At 38.8% G+C, this 11,556-nt stretch overlaps 1 protein-coding gene across 2 annotated transcripts in view; it reads right to left on the bottom strand.

The window, feature by feature from the left end:
- Nucleotides 1-6,937: 6,937 nt before the first annotated feature.
- DAPP1 (dual adaptor of phosphotyrosine and 3-phosphoinositides 1) overlaps nt 6,938-11,556 on the bottom strand; it is a 53,283-nt gene continuing 48,664 nt past the window's right edge. The window contains exons 8-9 of one of the 2 annotated variants that reach the window (XM_054484802.2): nt 11,012-11,099; nt 6,938-9,021 (exon numbers count right to left, since the gene is read on the bottom strand). In XM_054484802.2, coding sequence (XP_054340777.1) covers nt 8,953-9,021; nt 11,012-11,099 — 157 coding nt within the window. In that variant the 3' untranslated portion in view covers nt 6,938-8,952. The other variant, XM_054484803.1, reaches the window with a different exon arrangement.

Genomic DNA, 11,556 nt, shown 5'->3' with positions numbered 1-11,556 from the left:
TTCCACTGACTTTAATCAGGGCTTGGTAAAACAGATCTAGTGGATCTCCTGTATTCCAGACATACCCTTCTTTATTTCCTTGTGCAGTAGCAGCCCAGTTTCCCCGGGCAATCAGGACTAGTTACCCTAGTCAGTACAGTAATTATCTTCTTTATGTGTTGATTCAGAGGCGTGAGGAGGGCAAAGTGGCAGAATGGCAATCTTAATGTCCAGTTTAATAGAATCATTGTGTCTCCTGGTTGAAGTATTACTGGTTTGGGAACAAAGTCTTCTAGACCTAAAGAGCATAGGAACTTGGGGACAGAAAACAAAAATTGTGGTAGTGGACAAGGGGTGATAGTGAGTGGCATGGCTCCCATTTCCACCCCTTCATTGTTGGATCTGTGAATCCTGGCTATGGAAGGAAGAACACCATATATTGGATGCTGATTTTACAGCATATATAGCCTCCTGGAGAACCTTTTCCCAGCCCTGCAAGATATCACCACCTACCTAGTGCTGTAACTGAGTTTTCAAAAGGGTATTCTACCATTTTATCAAGCCAGCTGCTCCAAGATGATGGGGAACATGGTAAGACCAATGAATTACATGAGCACTATAGAAAACAATGTTGCCTCCAAAATCCAAAGATGCTTGTTAGGTATGTACCGTTTTTTTATTGTCAGAGGGCCAGATGCAACAAGTTATTCTTTACCTTAGAAGAGATATCTTGACATGCCCCACACCACTGGACCCCTAGAAATTTTGGTAAATTGGAAGGCACTTGAATTTTTGTCATATTTATTTCCCACGTCTTACCAATATGTCTAGGGTATTTGCTACTTCTTGTTGACTAGGTCCAATCAGCATAATGTCATCAATGTAATGGACCAATGTGATGTCTTGTGGAAGGGAAATGTGATCAAAGACCCTGTGGAGAAATTATGACATAGGGTCAGAGAGCTGATATACCCTTGGGGTAGGACATATGTTGTTGGCCTTACCAGCTGAAAGCATACTGCTGTTGGTGGGGCTTATGGACAGATATGGAGAATAAGGCATTTGCCAGATCAGTAGCTGCATACCAGGTGCCAGGTGTTAATTTGCTTAAGCAATGAAATCACATCTGGAAAAGCAGCTGCAACTGGAGTCACCACATGAGTAAGTTTGTGATAATCTACTCATTCTCCAAGACCTATCTTTTTCTGCATAGGTCAAATAGGTGGGCTGAATGGAGATGTGGAATCACCACCACTGCATCCGTCAAGTCCCTGATGATGGCACTAACCTCTAAGTCCCTCTGGGAATGTGGGATTGCTTTTGGTTTACTATTTTCCCAGATGGAGGCAGTTCTAGTGGTTTCTACTTGGCCTTTCCTATTATAACAGCCCACACTCTATAGATCAGGGAGCCAATGTTGGGGTTCTGTCAGTTGCTGAGTACAGCCATATCTCATTTATTAACTATGTCTGGAATTTGCTTTAAAGTGTTCCAAATAGAAAAAAATTTTTAAGTGTAGGAGAGTTCAACAATATGGCAAAATATTGATGATATTTTGAAAATTTCAGGAAAAGTTAAGCAAAAAAAAAAAAAAAGATGAAATTGTTGCAGATGGTATCTTTGTGTAGGGAAGGACAAAAAAATTGTAAGTTTTTTGATCACGCAGTTTGCCCTTGTTTGAGACCTGTCTTTTTGGATCATAGTTTGCCCCTATTTTTTTTTTTTAATAAAGGCCAACTTCAGTATCTGATTTAAACAAACTAGGCTGGACTTGTCCATTACTCTGGTTTCATCACGTGAAGGATACTTTATTGTCTGAGGCTATGCTTAGCTGTCTTGAATAGCTGAGTTCATCCACCCAGGCATACCTTGTTTTATTGCTCTTTGCTTTATTGTGTTTTGTAGATGTGTTTCTTACAAATTAAAGATTTATGGCAACTCTGAGTTGAGCAAGTCTATTGGCACCATTTGTTCAACAGCATATATTCACTTTTTGTCTCTGTGTCACAGTTTGGTAATTCTTGCAATATTTCAAACTGGTTTGATGATTATTACATCTGTTATGGTGATCTGTAATCAGTGATCTTTGATGTTACTATTGTAATATTTTGGGGTGTGATAAACCACATCCATATAAGGCAACAAACTTAATAAATGTGTGTGTTCTGGCTGCTTCATTGACTTGCTGTTCCTCCATCTCTCTCCCTACCCTTGGGCACCCGCTTCCCTGAGACACAGCAGTATTGAAATTAGGCCAATTAATAATCCTAAAATGGCCTCTAAGTGTTCACATGAAAGGAAAAGTCTCACATCTCTCATTTTGAATCAAAAGCTAGAAATTATTAAGTTTAGTGAAAAAGGCGTGTTGAAAGCTGAGATAGGCCAGAAACTAGGCCTCTTGTGTCAAAAAATTGTGAATGCAAAGAAAACTTTTTCTTTATTTTGAGACGGAGTCTCACTCTGTTGCCCAGGCTAGAGTGCAGTGGCGCGATCTCGGCTCACTGCAAGCTCCGCCTCCCGGGTTCCCACCATTCTCCTGCCTCAGCCTCCCGAGTAGCTGGGATTACAGTCGCCCGCCACTCTCCTGCCTCAGCCTCCCGAGTAGCTGGGACTACAGGCGCCCGCCACCACGCCCAGCTAATTTTTTGTATTTTTAGTAGAGACGGGGTTTCACCGTGTTAGCTAGGATGGTCTTGATCTCGTGACCTCTTGATCCGCCCGCCTCGGCCTCCCAAAGTGTTGGGATTACAGGCGTGAGCCACCAAGCCCAGCACAAAGGAAACATTTTTGAAGAAAATTAAAAGTGCTACTCATAATCAACACATGAATATGAAGCAAGACAGCCTTATTGCTGAGATGGAGAAAGTTTGAGTGTGAGTGGTCTGAAGACCAAACTAGCCACAATATTCCCTTAAATCAAATCCTAATCCAGAGCAAAGCCCTAACTCCCTTCAATTCTAGGAAGGCTGAGAGAGGTAAAGAAGCTGCAGAAGAAAAGTTCAAACTAGCAGACGTTGGTTCATGAAATTTAAGGAAAGAAACCATCTCCATAACAAAAGCGCTAGGTGAAACAGCAAGTGATGATGTAGATGCTGCAGCAAGGTATCCAAATGATCTAGCTAAGATCATTGATGAAGGTGCCTACACTAAACACCACATTTTCAATGTAGCTGAATAGCCTTCTATTGGAAGAAGATGCCATCCTTTGAAGCTTTGAAGCCAGTCATTGACTTCTCCTCTCTAGCACTTTCATAGCTAAAGAGAAGTTGATGCCTGCCTTCAGAGCTTCAAAGGATAGGCTGACTCTCTTGTTAGGGGTTAATACAGCTGGTATTTAACCTGAAGCCAGTGCTTACTTACCATTTTGAAAATCCTAGGGCTCTTAAGAGTTATGCTGAATCTACCCTGCCCCTGCTCTATAAATGAGACAAAGCCTGATAATAATACGTCTGTTCACAGGATGGTTTACTGGATATTTCAAACCTGCTGTTGAGACCTACTGCTCAGAAACAAGAATTCTTTCAAAATATTACTGCTCATTGAAAACGCACCTGGTCACACAAGAGTTCTGATATGTACAATAAGATTAATGTTGTTTTCATACCTAGTAACAGGATCCATCCTGCAGCCCATAGATGAAGGAGTAATTTTGACTTTCAACTTTCAAAGCTTATTATTTAAGGAATACATTTAATAAGGATATCACTGCCATAGATAGTGATTCCTTTGATGTATCCAGGCAAAGTGAACTGAAAACCTTCCAGGAAGGATTCACCCTTCTAAATGCCATTAAGAACATTTGTGGCCAGGTACAGTGGCTTACAGCTATAATTACAACACTTTGGGAGGCCAAGGCCTCCCAAGAGGAGGTCAGGAGTTCAAGACCAGCCTGGCTAACATGATGAAATCCTGTCTTTACTAAAAATACAAAAATTAGCAGGGTGTGGTGGTACACACCTGTAGTCCCAGCTTCTCGGAAGGCTGAGGCAGGAGAATCGCTTGAACCCGGGAGGCAGAGGTTGCAGTGAGGTGAGATCACACCACTGCACTCCAGCCTGAGTGACAGAGTGAGACTCCATCTCAAAAACAAACAAACAGAACACACAAACACACACACACACACACACACACAAAACCCAAAGAACAAACAAAAATAAGAACATTTGTGATTTACAGGAGGAGGTCAAAATATCAACATTAACAGGAGTGGAGAAGAACTTGATTTCAGCCCTTATGAATGACTATGAGGGGTTCAAGACTTAGTGGAGGAAGTAACAGCAGATGTGATGGAAATAGTAAGAGAACTAGAATTAGGAGTGAAGCCTGAAGATGGGACTGAATTTCTGCAATCTCATGATTAAACTTCAATGGATGATGAGTTGTTTCTTATGGATGAGCAAGTAAAGTGGTTTCTTGAGATGAAATCTACTTCTGGTGAAGATGCTGTGAACTTTTGAAATGACAACAAAAGATTTAGAATGTTACATAAACTTAGTTGATAAAGAAGTTGCAGGGTTTGAGAGGATTGACTGCAATTTTGAAAGAAATTCTACTGTTAGTAAAATGCTGTCAACCAGCATCTTATGCTACAGTGAAAGCTTTCAGGAAAGGAAGAATCAATTGATGCAGCAAACTTCATTTTTGTCTTATTTTCAGAAATTGCTGCAGCCACCCCAACCCTTAACAAGCATCACCCTGATCAGTCAACAGCCATCACCATCCAGGCAAGACTCTCCACCAGCAAAGCGATTGCAACTTGCTGAAAGCTCAGATGATCATTATAATTTTTTTTAGCAATAACTTCAGTATGAATTGGGAAACAAAAAAATGATGTGACTTACTTTATTGCAATATTTGCTTTATTGTGGTGGTGTGGATCCAAACCTGCAATATCTTCAAGGTATGCCTGGATGGCTATACCAATGATGCATCTGGAACTGGGGAAATAACTGTAGCATGGGATCAGGGACCTGCTGGTCTAACTTCTCTGGCTCCCATCTTGCTTTTTCTGTGGAAAATATGGTCATTCTCAAATGCCTGCCAGATATTTCTGGAAGTCCTCACAGACCCTTCACATGTACTCTGAAACTATATGGCATCTGCCATTGTTTTTTTCTTCGTTCTTGCTCTCTGGGATGATTATGCCCCACAACCCTGGCCATTGTTGCTACTGCTAAGTCAGGTTGTGGCTGCTGTTGTCTACAAGGGCACACAACCCTTGCTTAAGGCCAAGGGTGCCATCTTTGTTCACAGCTGAAAATGTGACACAACTTACAATCTCATTGTCTGGGTACTGGAGACTCTGGTGAAATAGCTCTTTTAGATTTTGCTGAGGAGGGGCTGAGTAACAGTCAAGAATGTGCTCTGAATCACCTTTCCCCTCTAATGATGCCTATATTCCATCAACAAAGCATGTGCACCTCAACCCTTCGTCTTCAGGTGAATTCTTTCTCAAGAAGGCTGTTTCCTTTTACCTGCCAGTCAGCTAGACCTGTACTACTCACAACGTGGTCCACAGACTGGGCTGTTGTGCACACTGTTTGCTAGCAAGATAAATACAGACATGCCAGTTTTAAGTGTTGAAAAACTTACAACAATTTGACATAGTAACTTTATGCCTGTTGAATCTGATAATAATAAACTGGGATTGTGATATTTGTATTTTTTGCTTGATTTTTCTAATAATTCATTGAATTTTATGAAATCTCAGTCTGTGATAGATTATAAATTTAAAAAAAAAGAAAGAAAATCAGATCCTTTGCCACAGATGGTTTAAGAAACTCTGCTTGACATCGTGGTCAGACAGCCTGAATTCATAGAGAGCAGACCATAGGTTCAGCCTGGCACTCTGCTATGTAGTATACCTGGCTAGGAAGAGTTTGGTAGAAACATGGATTTGCTGCAGTGGATCTGAAGTAGTGGAGAGGGAAGGAAGTAGAACTGAACTTCTCCTTATAGTAGTTCTCTTGCTTTCTGCCTGAAACAGGGACACAGCATAATGCCCTGACCTGCATGCCAAGCCCTTGTGAGAAATAAGGAGAGAGGAACCCACTCTCTTGCATGCCATGTGGTTGGGAAAAGAAGCGTCCTGCCCCACCGAGTTCTCTGATGTCCAGGTGTCCTGGCATAGGGGGAAGGTTTCCCCCAGAAACAGTACAGATGTTCCTTGACTTATTATGGGGTTCCATTCCAATAAGCTCATTTTAAGTCAAAGATATCATAAGGAGAAAATGCATTTAATACCCCAATAGACCCATTGTGAAGTTGAACAATCCTAAATCAAATCATCATAAGTCAGGGACCACCTGTATTAGCCTTCCCTCACCATGTTGGTGTCACCATTTGTCCAGAGAAAACTGCTCCTGTGGGCCAGGATTTTCCCAGAGGGAATTCTGAGAATAACTGCGAATACTGTGTCTTAATGATAAGCTCATACCTGTTAGCAGACAGGATATAATGCAGATAGCCCACTCTCTTTTCTTCCGTATTCCCATGCTGTGATCCGTCGTGGGCACAAAACATCCTCCCTCTTTCTGGACTTGGAGAAATAGCTGAGGAACCCTCACAGGCTCCACTTAGGAGTTAGAATCATTTCTTTGCAGGACTGCTGAGGGCAGGCAAAACACCTAGTCTAGTACTAATTACATAGCAGGTACATGTTAGCTCACCCTTTTCATGTCAAAACCCTCCAATGAATTGTTGTATCCCCTGCTGAAGCACCTGCTCCATCATATAGCTTTGTGTACTTCTCTTACAGTAATGATCTTATTTACTGCTATATATTGTCATATGTATATATATACATATATATATATATATGTTTATTGTTTTCTCCATATTCAACTAAGAACTCCTTGAGGCCTTGGACTATTTCTTCAACTTCCAATCCTTTGTGGTTAATAGTCTAACTGAAGTGAATTCTTCATTGCTATTTATGATATTAATCAGTTGTATATTTCTTTCAAGTTACAAATATTAAAAATAAATTTTAATAGCAAAATAGTACATGCACAGCAAAATCATGCTTTTTAATAAACAAAGCCAAAGAATATAAATAAACAGGTTATGTTTTATAAAAGGTAAACATAGTAAAACACAATATTACCCACCCAAAGAAACACATTTGTTTCTAAGAAAACAAACACAAAACTATACGCATCCGTGAGGATTCATTTGTAACTTCTGTTTTTTTTTTTTTGGTTGTTGTTGTTTTTTTGTTTTTTTTTTTGAGATGGAGTCTGACTCTGTCACCCAGGCTAGAGTGCAGCACCGTGATCTTGGTTCACTGCAACCTCCACCTCCCAGGTTCAAGCAATTCTCCTGCCTCAGCCTCCTGAGTAGCTGGGATTACAGGCACCTGCCACCATGCCCAGCTAATTTTTGTATTTTTAGTAAAGACAAGGTTTCATCATGTTGGCCAGGCTGGTGTCGAACTCCTGACCTCAAGTGATCTGCCTGTCTTGGCCTCCCAAAGTGCTGGGATTACAGACATGAGCCGCCGCGCCTGGCCAGTAACTATTTACTTTACAAACGACACAGTACATTTTAACTTGACATTTGCTTTATCCTATATAATACAAACATAACAAAATACATTTAAAATGTTGTTGAAATATACAAAAATTTAATGTAATTTTTGCTTCTGAGATGTTTAAATAAGAAACTTCTTTAACCAGCTATCCCTTTGGACTGCAAGAGCAGTTTATATCATAGCTTTGCATCATAATCTTTTTACTCTCAGGCTCTTCAAGCATTTTTATCTTCTTTGAAACTTCTATCTAAACAAAAATAGTATTAAAAAAGATAACAGAAGGAGTTAGATTCTGCCAATGAACTGTGGACATCAGTATCTCATTCTTCTATTTGTCTCCTTATTCTAGCTTGAAAAAGCTTTGGAACACATTATTACCTATCATTATTACATATTTCTTGTAGCTTTAGTGTTACTTCCCCAACTGGAACCAGAAGTTGCTCTTTAATAAGGCCCGGGGTGCTTAGGGAGCAATGCAAGATTTTTCTTACATCTCTTGGGCCAACCCTATACAACTAATTCTGGGAAAGGAATTGTTATAATACACTGTCCTTGAAAAGTTTCTTTCAGTCCATTTGGAGAAATGTTGAATAAAGATAACTTAGTGCTTACAAGAGCTCTATTATTAGTAGTATAATAACAATAATTATTATTAAACTAAAAGTTATCTACTACTTTATCACCCTTTCTCAATTTGTTTTCTCACTCTTTAAAACATTTACCCCAAAAGGGTGAAAATAATGGTTTAAAAATTGTACCTTCATTTACCTTTATTATACTACCTAATCGCCCATAGGACATCTAGCTCTCACAGTTTTATCATTAGAAGCAAAGGACCTGCCAAATTTCTGAACCTTTTAAAAAGAGAAAATAAATGCCACAAGCATTTTCCATTTTAGTTTTGGAAATGTTCTTGTTTTTTAGTATAAAGGGGGAAAAATTTAAAAAAAAAAAAAACCTCTCCCCTGAAAATATTTGATGTTTTCTATCTGAATATAAATCCTGCAGAAGTCATCTAAGCCTCCAAGTATCTGTTTCCTTCCTGGTTAATAGCACAACCTGGATGTCAGACAGGCTGACCATGACTCAGAGTGGGACTCTAGGCAACTAGTGTCAATAGGCTTGGGGACCACAATGAATGAAAACAAAAACCTTTCCTCTTCCATTGTGTGTTCTAAGAGTGAGCAGACCTAAGAGTGGTGGTTTAAGCACTTTCTATCAGAATGGTGATTGCTTCAGTATTCTCAAGGAGATGGCAACATCATGGAAGGGCAGCAACCTGAGTCAGCAACGTGGTATATGGGTCCCAATCAGCATCTGCTTCTGATTTGTTTTTGAAAGAAAATCCTTAGTCGGTTTTCATTTGAAGCCTGCTGCAGATCACAGCATCAGGGAACATTCCACCTTGCTCCTGGGCCAGAGCATTCCTTGGCAAGAAAGATCTATTTAAAGATGAACGACCGAGATCGGATCGTGCCTTCCCCTTGGTTGAGCTGTTTTCTTATTTGTGACTGTAATAAAGTACACACACGTGTATCCATTATTGAGTGATTGTAATGAACCCTGGCTTCTAACAAATATTAAATAAGACATGTTGATTAGTAAGGATGTCATAGAACTCTAAGTTAATTATCATGTGCTCACCCCCAACTATAAGCTAATTATCATGTGTCCAGAAAAATTTTCTGTATTTTTTTAGGACACATATTGTAAAGTGATTGCTAAAACATGTACAAATTGGGAATTGGTCTAATACTTATAGCAATCTATAAAATGCAATACTATTCAATGAGTTAAAAGAAGGATATAGATCTAAAATTAATATGGAAAAATGTTCATAATACATTGCTGAGTGAAGTGAGCAAATATAGAACACTAGCAAATGATTTGTTTTGTTTGTAGTTTGTATATTATTAATAAAGATGCTATGAACATGATTGTAACATTTTTTAGTGGATACATGCACTCATTTCTCTTAGATATACACCTAAGCATGAAAATGCTGAATTATAGTGTAGGTATATATATAGTTTTAAAAGAAACTGCCAAGCAATTTTTCAAAGTAGCCGTACACATTTTCATTCCTCTAGCAATGTAGGAGTGTTCTAGTTCCTTCACATTCATGCTAATACTTGATATTGACAGTTTTCATTGTATCCATTCTGAAGGGTGTGTAGTGGTACATCATTGTGGTTTTTACTTCTAGCAAGTGATTAAATTTTGTTTTTAAATATTTATGTGTAAAGAGAGAAGTCTAAAAGTGTGTATACTTGATATATTTTTCTATAATTCTTGTATAATGATTTTGTGTTACTCTGATAATTAAAAATAGAAAGAATAAGAAATTAATTCATATCTGAGCAAAGGTTTCACAAGACAAATTATCCCTCACTGAATAATAAATATATTGGAAGAATTTAAAAATGAATGGTATATTTATTTGAATTTCAAACTGAAAACATAACTCAAAGCAAAAGTCTCAGTATCTAGGAAGGAATTTTCATATATATCAGACAATTTTGCAAAAAATAATTCAAAAAAATATTTTGTTTGAAATCATCTGGCCGGGCATGGTGCCTCACACCTGTAATCCCAGCACTTTGGGAGGCTGAGGCTGGTGGATCACTTGAGGTCAGAAGTTCCAGACCACCCTGGCCAAAATGGTGAAACCCCTTCTCTACTAAAAATACAAAAATTAACTGGGCGTGGTGGCAGGCTCCTATAATCTCAGCTATTTGGGAGGCTGAGACACGAAAGTCACTTGAACCTGAAAGGCAGAAGTTGCACTGAGCCAAGATCACACCACTGCACTCCAGCCTGGGCAACAGAACGAGACTCTGTCTCAAAAAAAAAAAAAAGAAAAAAAGAAATCATCAAAGCTTTCAAGGTGGTATTTATAGGAAATTTTAGTCAGCTTTAAGGATAAGTTCTTGGCTAACAACTCACTAACTTGCAAGCACATGAAAAACAAGTAGAAGATTGGTGAAGTTTTATAAGTACTCACTCAGTCTTCTCCTTGGGAGATATATAGAGAGCAGACAAAATAAACCAGCTTTTGTCCTTGACCTGCGCAAAGTGATGCTTACACTGGAAACTAAGCTAAGTTCCTCTGGCAAACTTTCTTCTCTAACAATTTAAAAGGCTTTTCAACTAGAGAAATATGTCAGCTTTCCTCTGTCAGACCTTCTGGTTCTAAATGTCCCCCCTCCAGACAAAACTGAACTAACTGACACACCTTAAAGGAAGTCTGATAGGTGGTTATTAGGCTAAGGCTCTACGTCTAAGACCCAAATACGGCTTAATTCTTTCTTTTTTACAACCTTGTCTCCACCTCTTCTCATGTCCCAGAAGAATTAACAGACTGTTCCGCAAGCCTGGAAGTAGACACCCAGACATCTCTATGATTCTTGGAGCTAGTCTGACTCTTTTGATAGAAATATGTTTGAAATCATCAACATGTTATTTCTCAAGACTGGACATCTGAAGGCTTAAAAATCTCACCAATTTCCAGCGTAATATCTTGATCCACTCATCAGCTTCTACTCCAGTCTTTGCACAGAGATAAAATGTCCTGAATGGAAATACCAAACTAATAGGGCAAAAGAAAGAACATAAGATATTGCAGATCATTAGCTATATATATATATATATATATATATATATATATTAGTTGAACACTAATTAGAGTATTGCAAGGGAAAAAAGAATTGATAAAGGATCCAGGTAAGTACCTTGAAGTGCTGGTATATATGCACCTATTCCTGCCAGCAAACTGCAGAAATGTTAAGGAAGTTGTAGATTCATATTATTATTCCAAGTCAGATGTATATACTCGAATAAGACTTTGAAGAAGAAAGAAACATGTTCAGGACACCCCTAGATCCTTTTGTGGTTCATGTCTTAGGTTAACTCTAATACTTATGTGTTTATTCAGCTGATCTCTCAAAGATCTCTCAAAAACTTGTGCTATGATCCAAAGAATAGGCAAGACAGAGAAGTTTGCTAAAAAGAACTCATTTGTGTTAGCTTGCTTCAGTGAGGATAAC

Source organism: Pongo pygmaeus, chromosome 3 (genome assembly GCF_028885625.2).
Source record: "Pongo pygmaeus isolate AG05252 chromosome 3, NHGRI_mPonPyg2-v2.0_pri, whole genome shotgun sequence".
In the NCBI taxonomy this organism is placed as follows: Eukaryota; Metazoa; Chordata; class Mammalia; order Primates; family Hominidae; genus Pongo; species Pongo pygmaeus.
Note: the sequence above shows the minus strand (reverse complement) of the source record. Positions and strands in the feature narration are given on the sequence as shown.